The sequence below is a fragment of the Oryzias melastigma genome, linkage group LG5, assembly GCF_002922805.2.
Source record: "Oryzias melastigma strain HK-1 linkage group LG5, ASM292280v2, whole genome shotgun sequence".
NCBI classification, from domain to species: Eukaryota; Metazoa; Chordata; class Actinopteri; order Beloniformes; family Adrianichthyidae; genus Oryzias; species Oryzias melastigma.
The window spans coordinates 18,694,682-18,713,489 of record NC_050516.1 but is presented as its reverse complement, the minus strand read 5'-3'; the positions used below and the strand labels follow the sequence as shown (position 1 = coordinate 18,713,489).

At 39.1% G+C, this 18,808-nt stretch overlaps 1 protein-coding gene across 2 annotated transcripts in view; it reads right to left on the bottom strand.

Moving 5' to 3' along the window:
* The window catches only part of fgd5a (FYVE, RhoGEF and PH domain containing 5a), a 38,530-nt gene that overhangs the window by 18,711 nt on the left and 1,011 nt on the right, over positions 1-18,808 (bottom strand). For both annotated transcript variants that reach the window (XM_024270309.2, XM_024270310.2), the window contains exons 2-5: positions 14,770-17,455; positions 5,738-5,855; positions 3,851-3,909; positions 1,581-1,611 (exon numbers count right to left, since the gene is read on the bottom strand). In XM_024270309.2, coding sequence (XP_024126077.1) covers positions 1,581-1,611; positions 3,851-3,909; positions 5,738-5,855; positions 14,770-17,455 — 2,894 coding nt within the window. The remainder of the gene's footprint in view (positions 1-1,580; positions 1,612-3,850; positions 3,910-5,737; positions 5,856-14,769; positions 17,456-18,808) is intronic.

Here is an 18,808-nt window from a genome sequence, read left to right as displayed (position 1 = left end):
GAAATAATATTCCAGAATAAATAAACCTTAAATAACTTTCAATATTTTAGCTGAAATATTAGCTTGGGTCTTAAGAGCTTATTATTTATTATCTCACTACCTTCTTTTCTTCAATTACAGCAAGTTAAAATGCAACATTAAGGACTTGATTAGGGAGGAACTTGTGCTCAACAGAACAAGTTTAAAGCAAAACCGTCTCGTCTTTGTGAGGTGTTATAGGCAAAGTCATTTAGAAGAGGAGCACGGCCCCCCCTTCCTTTTTGGAGACAGAGTCTGGAAATTCTTTGTATTCTTGTTATTCCTTATCAAACAATGGAACAATAGCTCATGTGTGCCTCACACTTAGCGCTGCTCCTTGTTTTTTTTCCCAGACTGTGTGTGTGTTTGTGTATATGTATACACGCTGTGCTGCCACAGTGTTTCCCAGCTGAATTACTCACTTTCATTATGACATCAGGCTGCATTCAAAAAGCAGCCCGCATGTCAAAGGATCACAGCTTAAAGTATGAGGAGCCCTATGCATTATGCAGCAGCGAGATGAAAAAAAAAAAACGTTCAGTGTCACCTTTAACGAGCGACAAAAAGACTCAATTATGCAGGTTCACTGAAGAGCGCTGCAAAGCAAGGTTATTCATTATCATTTAAAATGTCATTTTCTATACGCGGGTGATTTATGCTAAAATATATTTCACATATTTAATGTCAACATCTAATGATAACAAAACCACAGTGAACGCTGCTCTTAAAACTGCCGTCTTAATTACAATAATTTAATTCATGATGAGATTGCAAATGTTATTTTACATGATGAGGTCCTTTGGATTATAATTACATTACTTGATGTTTAGGAGCATGAAGTTGCACTAAAGAGCAGCTTTGCACTCACAGTTGGTTTTCATAAATTCTGTTTGTTGGGAGGAATTCAGGTTATATTCAAGGTTAGAAGGTACAGGCTGACTGATGGGCTACTTTGACAACACAGACCAGTTCTGGCAGCCATCACTTTAATAGCCACACCATGCTTGGAATTCACAGCCTATTTCAGTTTGAAAAGAAAAAAATAAAAGGTTAGAATTGTCTTTATTGTTGCAATCTGCAATCTGAAGGTCATTTTAGTCTGTAAACATCCATCTTTGTTCCCTGCACTGGTGTGAAGGGGTTCTGACCACCGGATGAGAATAGAAATTCAACACAGCCTTACATGAGCTATACTGTTGCACTAATGAGAGGAAAATTCTCCATTTGAAGGCCAGCTCTTGCATCACTCGTGCAAAATTTTTCATAAGTTACCAAATGAGAGAAAATGAAAACAAGTTTACGATCATCAATTACGCAAGGACAGCACATGGTGCTGGCACAGCGCGCCATCTTACAACTGACCACACCATAGTACAACATGACAACTTTGTCAAGGCCAGGAAGTCGATGTTGGCTGCAACAACACTGATAAACCTGCAACAAATGCTGCACAGGGGGAAAGGACAAGACGGAGACAGACACCAGGGAGCAGACACGCGGAATATGATACTATCAGTGGGTTCTCAAGACAGTTAAAAAGGCCAAAGAATCGCTTTCCTTACCTCCTGGATGTGCTTGAGAGCATTGACATGTCTGCAGAAACAAGAAGAGAGTTACAATCGATGCAAACTAAAAGAAAAAGAAGAAAAAAAGCCTCAGGGTCTGTTTGAGTTTGTTGGCAAATATGAATGAATCTTTCAACAGATTGCACAAATCACAGCAGATGATAACTTCTTATATTGATCACATTTATATTCAACACACAAATGTATCTACATGGATGAAGTGTGTACACACATTGATTTCCTGCACAACAATCTGTGCATAAAGAGGATAAAATCTAAGCAGCACTTCGGGGGAAAAGAGATTTGGGAGACGGATGCTCTGAAATTTCTTGGAAAACGTGAAAGATAGATTGTGCAGCAAGGTTTTCTGTTATTGAATAAATAAGTTAACATGATATGCGTTATTTGTACTTCTACATCTGCCTTTCATTCATCTCTACGGAAGGGCTGCATGATCTGACACAGGGTGAAATGTCAAGGTTCCTTCTGTTGGCTAAACAGTTCTTTCATTGCGATGAAACTTTGATTTGTATTTCATTTAACATGATGCCTATGCTTTTTCCCTTTGTGTTTTATTTTTTTTAATAATATCAAAATTATCTTTTGTTCTGACTTTAGGGAGTTGGCAACATATACTGATCCCCTGATCAATAGCTATGCCCGAATTCCTTCATTAATCCCTAACTACTAAAAATATATATATAGTGAGGGATTTTAAAAGAAATTCATCACCATACTCAACATTTTTGGTTTTCCAATTGCAAATATGATTTTTTAAAATCAATTAATGAATCCACTGTGTTCTGAAGATGAAAATTTGAATGTTTCTTAAATAACATAAATGAGAGTAATTATAACCTAAAAGGACATGGGGTTTTTAACATTAACAAATTCAGAACAAAAATGAAGAAGAAAAGTGTTTCTGTGCATGGTATCAGATTATGGAAAATTCATGAGAATTCAACAAAATAATCCAAATTTTAATTATTACATTTCAAAAAACTATAAGACAAAAAACAAAAAACAAATGCTCAGACAATATGATCTATAAGGATGTTGGAAACGGGTTATATTAAAAAGATGTTCTGAGGTATTTGATGCATTTTTTTTTGTTTGTTTTTGTTTGACAGCTTTTGTTGCTTTTACCATCCATTTGATGTATTTATGTTGCTATATAAAGGGATATATTTGGTTAAAATAATTTGATTGGTTTAGTTAAATAAGATAATAAGTTTTTTTCGTTTTTTCCCCTTTCATTTTCATCAAAGACTAGAATAGTATGCAATTATTGTTATGTTTTATGAAAATTAAATAAATAATTAAACAAAAAAAATACTATATAAATACAATTTTAACATAAAAAATAGTTTTAAACGCAATGCATTATGGTCAATTATGGTTTTTCACCATAACTTCAGGTAAATTTTTGGGGCACTAGATTTTAAAATTGTAGATTTTGAAAACTGGGTGAATTCCGACACAACCTCTATCTTTTACAAAAAAAAAAAAAAAAACACCTAGATTTCTGATTGGCTGGCAGGGCCTGATCCAGGTGATCAATTGTGAGTAGGCTATCTGGAAAAGAAGCAGAAAAGTAGGCCTCTGGGACTGGAGTTGTTTTTGTCTAAGGTTTTGGCGTGGTCTGTTGTTTAATTGCATATTGCTAAAACATGCTACAGATGTTCTGAGGATACATTTTACCTTTAAACAAAATCCAAGAATACAACACAGCCACAAAACTATCATAAATAATGAGGTGAGATGAGTGATAATGCTCTCAAAAGCTGTTGAGCGTGTGAACAACTGCAGGGCATTGGCTGCATGAGGTATCAAGGACGCTTGTCATGAAAACAATAAATGTGTCTCTTTGTGCTTTCTTTTTGAGGAAAACCTGTTAGTTCTGTTGAGCTAATTAAACTAACATATTCTGTTGTTTTTTTTTGAGAAAACAATTAAACATTTGTCAACTATATTTGCATTGAAGTTTTTATCATTTATGATTGCAGCTGTACGCCAATTCAATTATTCAAATGACGCCCAGTAAGACACCTACATGGCTGCACGTGCAGCAGGACACCTGGGTAATTGGCTGTCAGGAGTTCTGCATGCCGCTTGATGAATTGGCATCAAAGCAGGAAATATACAGCTGGAAGAAACAGCTGCACTGAGGTGCGAGAATCATAAACACGTTTGGACGGTGATGGTGTGATGTTGGCGTGAAGGAGAACAAAAATCGCATGGAAAAATCTGCAACAGCAGCAACTCACAGTCTCTCGCTGTCCACGAGCTCCTTGGCAATGTAGAACGCTCGAGACCGGCCATCAATCTGTTGGACGGGGAGGAGAACATTTGGAGATGAATACACACACTTAATGTTTAAAGCCTCTCTGTGGGCACTCACTCCTCTCACCCATTAATAGCAAATGCTTCACAGCAGCTAAAGAGACTGACAAAAAATTAATGGAGTTTTCTTTGAATTTGCGCTGTCAAAACAAGACAGATTATTTCATTACAGTGCGGAACAGACTCGCACGCACCTCAAACAGGAGTCTTTTACATTCAGATGCATTATTTATGACATACTGCGTGTGCAGCTGCCAAGTGATTTAGAGGCTAATCACTGGGTCTCAAAACATGAGAGCCAATCGACCGATCAGACACACGTGCCTTTATGAGGAGTTACTTTTTTCAGCGTGAAAAACCCTCATCAGTTATCACACACCTGACACTAGCAAATCTGCTCTCCTTCTTTTACCCATTTCCTGTGAGCTGCAGTCTCAACTGCACTTGGGAACCATTTAAGAGTTTAAACCCCATAATCCAGTTTTATAGGAGAGCCAAATGCCTGCCAGTCAAAAACACCTGATGATGCCCAAATTAGAGATGTAGAAAAATCTAAATAGTTCATTTCTATTAAATAGCCCTATTATCAGTTGTTGGGAATAAAAAAAGCAAAACAAAATACAGAACATTTTAACATTAGAGTTAAAAGGAAGTGACTCTCGTTTTCAACCAATCTTAAGTGATATTTGAACCCCAAGATGGCTATTGAGGCAAACATGCATCAAACTAATTTGGGTCTAAAATGACATTAATTTAGCTTCTACTAGGAAAAAAAGTTACGTTTTCTTTCATAGCTGGATATAAATTCATGTTTCAAGCAAATGTAAGACCCACTTCAACGAAAATCATCTTTTTTTGGTTTTAACATGTTCTTTTAGAATTTTTCTCATAGTAGAGGACCTACACAATGTTTGCAGTTTCACGTGTTGTGGATTTTTTTCAGTCACGACTCTTCTGGTTCGTCACAAAAACTCAAGACGCTTGTATGGAACTTTTGCGTCTAAAAGAAGTGCTGCTGAGGTGTATCTAAACACAGAAGAGGAGCGTCCCCTCCTCCCCCCATGCCCCTGCATGGAGAAAGGGCATCAGCTGACTCAGAAACAGCCAAGAAATATCCTGATGCCCTGAAGAAGATGACAGCGGAGAATAATTATCATCCGAAATAGGTGTTTATTATTTGATGAAGCGCGTGCTCCTGATTTTAGGCGCAGAGAGAGAGTGACCGTCTTCATCATCAGCATCACTTCCCATCACATCTTCTCCGCTGCGTGAACCCTATCCCGCTCATGCTTAGGTGTGCAAAACATGATGAGCGTTCAACACTCGTGCTGTAGTAAATTGTGATTCTGGCTCAAAACTGACCGACTGGGTTGATCCAATATTGCACATTGCTATTTTTCCGCTGCTAATGTTAGCTTGAGGCTATAACCTCACGTGTGAGTGCAGAAACATAATTTTCAGTGACAGTGAGGGGGAAGGGTTAGTGGTCGGGCGGCCCCACCCACTACCCAGAATTGTATTTCTAATGATCTACTGCCACCTACGCCAAAGAGTCTAGGGATAGGCTCCAACATCCCTGTGTCCCCAAAAAGGATTAAAAATGGATGGATAGGTGTACAAAGAAATCAAAGTCTGTCTTGTAAGTTCAAGCAGTTTGTGAAAATGGATCTTTAACGTTTTGTCGGGATAGTTCACTTTCTTTTTTTTAAGCACTTCTGGGATCTGTTTAGGTCTCAGGACTCCCAACAATCAGCTGGCCTCAGCTTTTGGGACTGCTCCAGCTACCTTTTGCTGTGTATCCCATCACTCACCTGTCTGTCAAAACCTTGTTCCAAGATCCCTTCTTCCTCCTCCGATGTCCGTCCGTGGTCGTCCTCCACAGACAGTCCAGCGGGGACAGTGTTCATTGGGAAAGGCTCAGTGTAGGCACTGTCAAGTAAGGAAAAAGCAATAAAATAACCCTAGAAGTGAAGCTGTGAGGCTTTATTACTTTGAGAACCATCTTCTCCCTTTTTGTATTTTGTTAAATTTCTAAACCTCTAAAATACTTTTGCTCTATGTTTTTCTCCATCCTGTCTTCCCCCTTTTTCTTTGTCGTCAAATCAAACGTACCAGTGCTTTCAAAGTAAATCATGTAACCTAATATAATAATGATAATGTCATGAGGGACACAAATACCCATCAGTGCATTCAACAGTGTAAATCCACTGAATTCTCCCGGGACACTCTGACAGCAAAGAACAAAACTCAGAGTCCCCTGTAAATTGATGTTTTCTTTTTCCTGTGTGTGTCTCGAAGCGTTTTGGTCATACGAGGAACTCTCTAAGGGTTCACAGTAATCCCTTCCTGATTTGTTTCTGCAGAGATGGAACAGTTGTGCTGACACAAAAGTAATCCTTTCATTTGGCGTCATACTGAGCTGGACATGCTGTGGGTCATTTCCCAGCTAATCCCCTCAAACGCAGGTCACACTAATGACCAATATGCTTTGACCTTTTGAGATACACTAGGGTTCATATAAATACATGTAGAGCTTTGTACTAATACAATACAACAATGGTAACACAAGGTAGACACCTTGATAGCAAAAGTGTAAAAATGTCAGCATGACATGGACATTATGTGTGAAAAGTTTCAACTCAGTAAAAAGATTTCATGTCATCCGAATTCTCAGAAGCATAGCAGTGACATCCATGTTTGTTAATCATTGAATTTGGAAGTCAAATGTCAGGAGGACTATGATAACAGAATCAACTCTTTGGAAATAGATTTGCTTTGCAGACAGTTTCCAGCATATTGTGTACTATAAACTTTGTATGTCAGACCTCTGATAACACTTTTTTTTTATTGTATTTTTTTTCATCAAACAAGATGCTAAACACTTTGACATTCTAGATAATGAAACAGTAAATGAGAGTGTGGCTAACATTAGGCTGGTTCTTTTGTCAATTTTGAGGAACTTACATTTTAATGCATATCTTATGCAACAAAAATGTACAGGGAAAAATGGGTTAATCCTTTAATCTATTTGTGGATAAAATAGTAGACATTTGTAATAAAAAACACACTCCTCTAAATCTATGACATAAAGATTTACCCAGTCCTTTGTATTCTCAAAGAATAAACAGTAGTGCACTAAAGGTTAACTGAGTTCTCCACTGGACTTCATTTCTGCTGAGAACTGCCCATACGTTGGGTTAACTACACGGTTCAAGCTCTCTCTGCCTCTCTCTCTCCCTCGCACACATCCACAGACACATCTTGGCCTCTGGGTGGGCTGGTGGAAGCACCTACCCCCCATTACTCACGACTGACCTCAGTGCAGACAGGTTAGTCCGGTCTCATCTCAGAGGAGACCTGGAGGAATACTTCTTCTCCTAACTAATTCTTCAGCTCTGATTTGCCAAACAATCAATCCTAAAACCAAAACCCAATCTCCGCCCAAGACTTTCACCCACATTTTATCATCTTTTACCACTACACAGCTATTACACAAGAAGAAATATAACAAAAGTTGATTTACAAAAGCAAAGTTGTTTGATCTGATAGTATTATACAGCAACCCACGGCTGTTCAGCTCCATTGCAAACTTAAATCTACTGTGTCAGATTGGAGGACACAACGACTCTCTAGAAAAAGAATGGAGTATTTTGTCACCCATCAGTGAATTTGATGATGCTTGTACTATGTAATGCAGTGAAGCTGAACACCAGGTATTAAAATAAATGTACGTTCAGGCCTTTACCAACTTGAAATAGTACTGTATTAGGAAATAGGAGAAACTAATGGGTTCATTAGCTTGCTAACTATAGAAGTTGGGACGCTAATGGGGGATTAAGACTCTTGGGAATTGTTTGCTGCCTTTATTGAGGATAATTATTTGTAGCCTGTGGCTGTTGTGCAGCTTCTATACATGGAAACAACTTAAATTGAGTATTAAGTACATTGTTGCAGACTGTGATCAAACTGATCAGCTTAGGTTAGTTATAAAAACGAACCTTTTATTCTGGATTTATGTGAACAGTTGCATTTTCTGCGTTTTGTGGGTTGCTTTCACCAATAGGGAAAGAAAGAAAAAAATAGCATTAAATACATTTACTTGTCGATTATTATTATTTTTTACAATAAAGAACATTACTCCCATTGTGCAGTGTGCGTTTACCCACTAAAGCTGCTGTGAACTCATTGTGTCAGCGCCAATGGTGTCATTTAGGTCAAGACATACCACAAATACTTACACAGTTAAACAGTAAAAGAAGAATTTAATATTCAACTGCCAGAATAATGCTTACTTATTATTTTTATGTTTAGTTGCTCATGTTTTAGACTAAAGAAGAAACACAAGACAGTTGTGTTGCTACTTATTTTGTCATTTGTTTCTCAATGAGCTTGATTCCTGTGCCCTTTTTTTGTCTAGAAAACATGGTTTTAGGCTGGTTAGTCTAATCTGTTTTATAATGTGTTTCATAAATACTTTTTTAAATTGTTTTTTACAAATGATTTTTGTCGCAATGCAAGTCACTGTTTAGCACATTTAATGTACAAAGACAATTGGGAGGGCTTTTGCATAAAAGATTAAAAGAGTATTTCTTTATTAAGATCCCAGTGAATCAGGAGCAGGCAAAACATGCTGTTGGAAAAAGCTTGCAGTTTCTGTACTAACTAAAATCAGCAAGCCACAAGCTCCTTGCTCTGCTCCATTCTGATGCATCCATTTGCAGACAGATCCATGTACGCCTTTGTTTCTCCCCGGGAGCTGCCATCTAGCTCAAAACTGCTTAAAACACCAAGCTAATGTTAGCTTGGTGTTTTAAGCTAGTGGGAGAGAGTGTAATCAAAGGGTTGATGGGAAATCAATGCAGGCTTACTATCCTGTCCATAACTCTGAGAAAGAAACTATGTCCAGAAAACAACACAAGTTTTTGGATTTTGGCTCAAAACGACACAAACATGGTGAAAAGACCATTGGAATGTGTTTACAATAGATTATAGGGTGATTGGAGTAGAACTTTAAACATGGCTTCATTTAACATTGGAAAAAGCCTCTGAGTTCAACTCTGATATCAGATGATGAGTTTTCAATTTCTGTATAGGGTATAAAATATTTAAAGGATACATTGTATGGTAGACACATATGAATGGAAATAAAAAATATCAAAAATGGAAATAAAAATGACCAGATGGGCCAGTTGGACAGGTGTCCCGCTTAGTCTACCCTGCCTTCACCTGGCAGTGACTGGGATAGGCTCCAGCAACTATGTGGCCCAGAAAGGATTCAAAAGATGGATGGATAATTCGATGAGAATTGAAGGGAGAGCAATAAGATCATGGTGGGAGGGATTGGAGTGGTTCATGGATGCAGGCTCACACATGCATCACAGATGTTGAACAACTATTGATCTAAATCCCAATAAGATGTTAACTTCCAAACTACAATTTCAACATTTAAACTGCTTTGAAGATGCATGTTTTATTTTTTATGAATGAACAGGTAGTATTGCAACAATATCATGTTATTTCTAAATAAGTGTGTAAATGGGGTTTACCATGCAGCTACAATTACAGATGGAAATGAAGAAAATTGGTATAAGTTCAGATTTTTGGCACTTTTCCTCACTTAGCTTTCTTACCCCCCCCCCAAAAATAGTAGATAAACATGTAAAATATAAACATTTTGCTCTTTACTTAATAGATAGTTGCTTCTTGGGGCATTTTGCATCCTGATGATTTACTTCTTCTAACTCATTGAGCGTTTACTACATGTATTTCATTTTTATTTTTTATTGATTGATTTTGCTGATTAGAAAAAAATATAATCAGGAAATGTAATTTACTGAGATTCAGCTAAATTGAATCCAAATGTATTCAACTTTGGGGGTTGGAAATACATGAAATCAGCATCAGATGAATTCTGTTTGATAGTTTTTAAATCCATCGTTTTATCTGATGCCATACATCAGTGGTAGTGGTACAGTTTTAGATGGAAACCATGGCAATATCTGCTTCTGCTTGCTCAGTTCTTTATTGATTCTTCTCACCCCACAATTTCATTTCTCCCTTATGTCTCATGTATTTCCCTTCCCTATACTTTTTTTGTCCTTCTGTTGCCTCCTTGCTTCATAATTATATGGCTGCAGTCTGTCATGTGTGTGTGCTTCAGCTTTAAAAGCCCTGTGCGAATGCATTCTGCAAGAGAAAACTTTGAGGGCACACTAGAGCACTTCATAGTAAATGATGCTTTACTAAAACAAAGAGAGGAACACTTCGTCATGAATGTTTTTTTACTTTCACTATGGAACTTTATTTATATTAAAAAAAAAAACAGTAAATTGCACAAGAAATGTTTAACTGTTTAAATCTTGGAGTTCAGAGGTAAAATGCAAGTTAGTTTCACCTCTTTTAATTTTATAAAAATATCTTTAAAACTTCAGGCGTGTCTGTTAAAGGAGTTTTTTGAGGTAATTCTGAAAGATAATGTAAGGTATTTTATAAAGAACAAATGGTAAAAGCTATTTACAAGATGTTTCTTTAATCAATTTTAGAAACATCGCATCCAGAGTTTTTACTTGAACTAAAATGTACCCCTTACGCTGAACAAATAAAAAATTAATCAGTAAAGGCAAAAATTAGTCAGAGGATGCTCAGGAAGCCTCAAAAGTGTATTCCCCCAAATGTGTGTGGAACTTTAGTTCTTGTTGCTGATCATATCTTCTATGGTCTCTGTGCTTTCTATTGGAGAAAAGCAACTTTATAGCAATGGGTTGAGTGAGAACATAGCAACTCAGTAATTCTGCACATCAAAATGTTGATTTTTTTTAAACAAAAGAGCTAAATGTGTGTTAAAGTCCCACTCCAATCGTCTTTTGATCTATTGTAAAAGCATTCCCAGTGGTCTTCTGATTATGATGATGGCATTTTTAGCCAAAATCAATAAACATTAGTCATTTTCTAGGACATAGTTTTTGCAGAGAGCAGCAGTAGTTCATTAGAAATCCGCCTCCTCTTTAAGCCCACCGCTACTTCCCATCATCCATCTGTTTACAATCTCTCCTACTAACTTACATCCCCTCACAACACCAACATAACATTACAGATGCAACAAAAATGGTGAGCAACTTCGGAGCTACTCAGCCATTTTGAGCCAGATGGCAGCTCAGATGAGGAAATCGAAGACGTACACGGATCTGGTCATCTACAAGGGGCTGCATTAGATTGGAGCAAAGGAAGTAGCTTCTACATCACAGCTACAAGCTTTTTCCAACTGAATGTTATCATCTGCTCCTGATTCACAACAATTTGAATAAAGAAGAACTCAGAAATGCAATTTGAAGCTTAATTTTCTCAGTACGTGAGCTCTATCATAACAACAATGTACATGGTAAAACACCAAAACACAATTTTCAGGAGATTAGATCTTAAAGCTAAATGTAAAAATAACTTTTTTTTGGAAGATGGTTTTGCCGAAAATTACTGTCAGCTGCTTGTTTGCAGTCTATCACCCTCAGATCAGATGACTGTTTACAGAGAGGGTCTGTACCCTGACACAGCAAACACCATTGTATTCTCAGAGCAGACATTACTGATAAACCGAGTTAACAAAGACAGTGATTTTGGCAGTTTGTCTTATTTGATTGCTTATGGTAAACTTCATTTTTTTTTTTTTTTTTTGTCTCCTTTTCCAAAACTCCAAACCTTCAACCATCATCCTGCATTTCCTGTAAACAGGCTGGAGAAGGTCTCATGAGCTGGATGCTTCCTCCTTGGGATGACCTGGCAGCGACCTCAAAGTGACTGGCACCAGACCAGGGCTGGCGAGCCAGTGACACACCCTATCCACCACCTCTCTGCCATGTACACCGCCCAGTACAACAATGCACCAGCAAGGGTTCCCTCATCACTTCTAACTACAACAAAAAAAAGAGGTGGAGAAAGTTTCAAAGCTTTATCAAGAAACTAGTCAAAATCTAGCATGTTTTCACAGCAGCTGATCTGCTATAATTGGAGCAGCTTAAAGCTAACAAAAAGACACAACAAAATCTTAAATCTTGAACTTTCTGCTGCATTATGGGTACTCCAGCAAAGCCTGCTTTCTCAGCAAAAAAAATATACATATATATATATATATATATATATATATATATATATATATATATATATATATATTTTAACCTAGCCTGTTCATATGCATAAAGCACAAACAAGCACCTTGAGTTGGGATAAATCATTAGTGCCCCCTTTTGTTTATTCATTAAACAAAATGGCAGGTTGTTAATGAACATGTCCTCTTGCTCAGTGTAAATGTTGGAGTTAATGCAGCATCTGAATGCTAGTATACATTAATCACAGAGGAAGAAACAGGGCAAGCTTGTGGGAAAGCAGCTTTGCAAATTCCCCTTAAAATGCATGCCCAGGACGTGAGGCATAGTCTGTTTGTGTGCACAGCTTTAGAGCCATTCAGTCGTTCTCACCACAAAAATCTACTTGGGCGGCTCTGCAGTCTTTGCTGTGGTGAATGTGTTCTCAATAAATCATCGGTCATCAGCATCCAGACAGCACAGAACGGTGGTGGTGTAAAGATTTGAAAAAGACTGTAGCACAAACATCCTCCTATAGGCAGAGAAATACCAAAGTGACGACATGGGACTTCATTATTTTGTGCACACCTGAAAGCAGAGGTTCTTTGCATTAAGGTTAGTGATGAGATTCGTCATCCAATGTCTCAAAGAGCCTGCAGAAGACTACAGCTGTTTAATTCTAAAACTGGTGAGACTTTCGGCTAATGTTTTAGTGATCGGATAAAACAAAATTCTGTTATTAAGACAGAGATGGTTAAATTAATGTATAAACTGATATGTTCATGGCTCATAAATGAAACTACAGCACAGTGTCCCAACACTGCCCTGCAAGTTTCTCAATAATTCCCTGTCCACTTGGAGGCGCAGAGGTCATCAAACACATCTGCTTTATTAAGACTGGGAGAAAGACGGTGGCAGAGGGTAGGGTGATGTCCTCCCTTCATCACGCTCTACAGTAAATCCTGCAGTCCCTTTACAGTTCAGTGAAAGAGAGGAACTCAGGAGAGAACAACTTCAATAAAAGCATTCCTAAGCCTAAGCGTCAGGTAAAGAGGAGCAATTACACCCAAACGGCGCTCACTTTCTTCCTTCTCTTCATGCATGCAACCTACCAATTTTCCCCATTATCACGAGCTTTATTTATAATTGATCCACTGATTTCTATTAACACTTCCATCCTCGGGTGCTCTCACGTTTTTCTTTTATCCTCCTCTATTTCGATGTGTGAAGCGATCTCCTCCCCCCTCAACCACCTCTTTTCCTCACTTTTAATTGAATTCTGAGCCACTTTCTCGAACGCGGGGAAGCTGCATTCCCCACATCCTCATTCCCGTTACCTGCTCCATCCCCTCAGACTTGCATATGAGGCACCAGATGTGACCTCGAAACTCACTAAATGAAAAGCAAGCGTAAGCTCTCCCACCAGCATTACCTGGCTTCCTAAAGCCAGTGATGCCTGACACGACAGGCTGCTCGTTTCTCACGCAGGACCACTTCCAACAAGAGCAAAACCCGATTGTACTCAGCCAGGTGATACAGACTCAGCTCAGATAAAGTGTGAAAATATCAGTCATCTATACCAGGGCGTAAATTGAACTTTTTAATGGATGTGTGTGCTCCTAGTGGCTCAAATGTGCAGTTTTACAATTCCGATAGAGGAAACCCTCTTCATCTTTTGGATCAAGTACAAAAAGGACCCAGTTTGAGCATTCTAGACTACATTTTTGATCAGATGTGATTCTGGTTGCCATTAAAATATTTCTTAAAATTGAAAAACAATATGACTGTCTTCAAAAATTGTTGTAATGACTAGCCCATATCAGTGTAACCGTTTATTAGTTTTTGGTTGTTTTGAGAGATAATACATTTCTGTTTTTTAACCCTTTAACTCCTCTTACACACAAAATCTTAACTTAATCTTAACCGTTAACACAATCAACATAATTGTTAACAAATGAGTAGTTACAGTAAATCAAGAAATATAAACACTGGAACTTTGGTGTTAAAGGGTTAAATCACTTTTTCCCAGAGCTTGCACTTTGTAGAGACTGCTGCTCTCTGTCAGCAGCATGGAGAGACCCTCTCTCATCAAAAAGAGACAAAAATCTGATCTTTTTTCTTTTTAAATTCTTTTGTAGGTCGTTGTTTGCGTCAAGACAAATAAGAGGTATTTGCTGTCAGTTTAAACCGTTTAATAAAAGACTTATTAAGACCAGAAATTGGAAACTGTGAATATTTTGCTAATTTTTCCAACATGTTTCTGTGCGCGTCCTACTCAAACTAGTATTGTATTTTGCCGTGCTTTATAACAATAAAATATGGTGATCCATTCATGATATGTGGATCAGGACATTTTTTCTACATGGTACTGTATGGTTCAGCTTGTGTTTTTGCTGGTTCTCCCTAGTTTGTTCACAAGCTGGTAAAATAGGGAAAGAAATGAGGCTTGCACATACTATCTGTTCACATGGCTGAACCATCTATGCATAGAAGCATTCTTGAGGCAGATGTAAGAATAGATTTTAGATTCAAGATCATGCTTGGTAAACCAAAAACAGGGATTTCCCTTTGGTTCGTTTGCTCTCAAATGACCCTCAGATCCTCCCAGAAATAAGATTTAAATTACCCAATTTATATATTTTTTTAAAGATGTGAAAAAACCTGCAGCTGGACATAAACCATATTTAGAAGCTGCTTTATTACAGTAAAAAAACAGTGAAAATCGAATTTTTTTTTTTTTTTTGTTTAATAAAATAAAATGGGGTTACCTTTCAGAATCTCCTTTTGATGTCTCAGGCTTCCTGTCGATCCCAGGAAAACTGTTCATATCCACATAGCCATCGTTCTCATTGTAGGGAGCAGTTGTTCGGCTTGGATTCTCAAAAAACTCTGTGACGGTGTGGGATCTGACTGGTCTTGGAATCTGGATGTTCTCATAGTCTGAGCTTAAGGCTGGAATGTTTTCATAGTCAGAAGTATCTGCACTTGGGAAGGAGATGGAGCGAGGTTTGTTCAAAGGCAGCGGCATGACGGAGCGCCGAGGGTCCTCTTTGAAAGACTTCACTCTGGAGACATCCCTTCCATAAGATTTGGGGTTTCCTTTACTCCTCTGGTCTTTGTAGAGCAAGAAGGAGGGTGGCAGGTCCGAGGGATGCTGCTTGACTTTAGTCATGTGGGATCCAGGCTGGGGAGAGCTGCCACTGCTGGTATTATCAAGCTCAATGACTCTTGCAGGCCCATGGTGGCTGGATGCTGAGGAAGAACGCGAGGAGCGAACACTTCCATCACTGAAACCTTTTGAATCCGCCTTCTTCCTGAACTTGAGTGCAAAAAAATGCTTGAAAGAAGTCTTTTTTTTCTTAGGTATTTCGTTGGGTTCGTGTTGGATCAGGAGTGATGGCGAGCTCTTGGTCACTGGCCTTTTTGTGATGTATACAAAGTCAAAAGGGGGAGGTATATCCACCATAGAGGTTGGTGTGGAGATCCCACTGGATGACTGTTGGACACGGTGAGAGAAGCTTCCTGAAGAAGTTATGACGCATGGAAGAGAAAGATTTTCATTCCTCCTCTTCATCCTGATCTCATCCTTGAGTTCGTTCTGTGTTGAAGGGTTTAAAGACAGAATATTTGCACCGTTGACTCCTAGCTGTTGTGAGGGGCTGATGGGTTCCCTGTTCTTATCCAAAGTTACAGTGTAGTAGTCGTGAGTCGGATATTCTGTCACTGTCTCCTCTGGTACAGTTTCAGGGACATTACTGGGAAGTTTCCCAGAATAAGATCGTGATCTGGTGACGGCAGACTTTGGATCAGGAGCTATAAAGTTCTCCCCATCCGATTCAAACCTTGCCTCTTCATATATGTGCTCCTCGCTGTCTGAGTCTGTGTCTTCATAGTAAGGCACAATATGGCAGTCCAGTTCTTCGATGTCTTCCTCAAAGGCCTCTGTGGTGTGGGCAAACACCACCCTGTTGGTGAGCTCCGGGGTGCGGCCCAGGTCCAAATCTGCAGGCACAGTGATGTTGCACAACCTGAGGCGAGGCTGGCAGCTTTTCCTCTGGAAAGCCTGCTCTCGTTTCGCTGTCCTCTCTTTTGCACTTTTTGCCTTGATGTGTCTTTTTTCCACTTTCTCCTCCTCTTCCTCTTCATCGCCTATCTCCACGTAATCCTCTGACGAGACACATCCAGACTGCTCGAACTGATCTTCTTTGGTGCAGAGCGTGTTGTCGATGTCCGCATACTCATCCGCTGAGTCAATGTCTTTTGCTTTTTCTATCAACTCTGTCCCCTCTTTAATGCTTTGCAGTTCTGAGAGGGTTTGCTTGTCTTCGAGCTTGTCCACGTCATCTGATGATACATAGAAAGGTTCCTGGCAAGAGGCACCTTGCGTTTGCACTTCATCTGCGGTTGCAATATCATCATCCACATCTGGGTTCCACTCAGGGTCTGCAGTCCCACTCATGTTTCCTGGAACTGCCTCTATGACGGAGTAAGGTCCAAACACATCCTCTGTGCTAGAAGTGAATCGGAAACAACCAGAGACATCCTTTGTGGCTCTCTCTGGTTGCCACACCTCTGTTTCTCCTGTTTCAGTTGGGTCACATGACTCGCACGTGTCACTGGCATCATCGGTGAGCCCGATCAAATCGTAAGGATACTCCTCTGTGAGAGTTGGGAGCACGCTGAATCCGAATGCAAACCCTTCAGCTTCCAGATCATTCTCATTTGTTTGAGAGCCAGAAGGCAAACAGTTCTTCGATTTCTCACTGGCCTTTTCACTGCTTTCACACCCATCGCCGAAAGAATGTGTTTGATCAACGTTGAGTTCATTTACACATCCCTCTGAGTCTTCACGAGCTTCAGAACATCCATCAACATTCACAGTGTGACCGTTCTCCTCCTCATCTCCTCCGGATTCGTCCTCAGAGATGACAAGAGAAGGCCGAGAAGAAGTCTCACCATCAACCTTTGCAACATCTTCAGACTGAATAAACTCACTGTCAGTGTTTTCATCCTCTGTAGTGTTGATCAAATCATCAGCTTTCACTGTGTCGCTGGAACTTATGCTGTCAGCATCACCATCCTCTAATATTCCTGCTTCTTTTATACTTCCCACTGCTGTTTCTTCCTCTTTGGTGTCCTCTTTGTCATTCCCTCCTGCACTTATGTCATAAAGCCCATCCTGTGCCTCTTTTTTATCCGCACTGTTATGATTCTCCTTAGCCATTTCACGGGTCTCATCAAGATCCCCTTCAGTGTGAGTCAGCTCTCCATTGCTGATGCCATGTTGAGGGCAGGGGGTTTCCTGTGGGCGAGGCTGATACCAGGGTTTAGGGGCAACGGGAGGTTTGGGGCCTTGGACAGAGGAGCAAGGCTTTGGCATCAACTTGGACTGCACCTTGATGGTGAGATGACTGCGAACCTTCGGTCGAGGAACTTGTAGTGACTTTGAGAAATCTGCAAAAGGGGAATGAAAGAGAATTAAAATATTTTACTGAACACATTTTACTATTGTTTCCAAAGAATGCAACATAAAAAAATTAGGCTTTTGCTTTTGTGCTGAATGCTCACAGGAAGCTGTGTCCAGCACAGTGGTCAGTGACAAGCAAAGAGCTGCAGGGGACATTATCAGCAGGAAAAACAACAGAGCCAGGGGGTTCTTAGAAGAGGAACGAAAACATCTATGTCTGGGAAATGACACAGGCAGATTAGATGTTTACAGCAAGAATTGATAAATAATTTGACCAACTTCAAAAAAATTCAGGGTCGATTTCTCAAAATTAATTTTGTATGTTAATCCTATGATGCATGAATGAGCAGCCAAAGTTATGATTGAGTTGAGCTCTTTGATCACCTTCATTCTGACTTTGATGAGTTAAAATTTGTGATTAGAACAGAACAACGCTTAAAACATTTGAACATGAAACCCACCCATTCTCAACAGTGTGTACACTCCCGGTCCTTTCCTGTTATTTAGTACCTACCCTGACGCACATCCTATCAAACCTTTGGTGCACTCTGGTTATCTGTTGCTAGTCTGAGTGTGGTTTCTTTTTCTTTTCCCTTTGTGGTTATCTACCATTCAGTTTCATGTAACTCCAACACCTGAACTGTTATTTACCCCCCAAAAAAACCCTAAAGGACATTTATTTCCTACTATAACTTCACTTTCGTGATCCCAGATTCATCAATAGAGTTGGTGTGAAGAAATTCAGGATGTGTACAAGAGACGGTCATTAACAGGGAGGCCACCCCCAAACATCACGCCTCTCTAGAAGTGTACTTTTTTGCACCACAAATGAACTTCCTTCTCATTCTTCTACACACAAGTTGACATACAGGCAACACATACATACTTTTTTGTCCCCCCTTTGAGTGCCCTAAAGAACAATAAAAGACACAGAGAAAACAAGGGGTCCAGTCTGACAAAAGTCCCAACTCCAAACAACAGGATATGAATTATGCAACAAGAATTCAATTACGACAAATGTTTGACAAACAAAGGAAGATAAATGCTGAAAATTTGTCTGTGACAACATGACAGGATGTGATTTCCTATGTCTTCTGGTTATAAATGTCACCTATCAAATCATAACAAAGTGAAATTGGTGGAAATACTCTTGACTCTGGTTTCCATAAAGATTATTTTTCTGAAGAAACTATTTGATAAATGGGGTAATTCCCCTTCAAATTTGCATTTGTCTTCTGACATGAACAACAAATTCAAACAAATAATTATTCCTTGCAACAGATTTTTTTTTTCTTGAACCTCCCCAACTTCAAAGTAAACTGCCTTTATTCTAGCTGAGG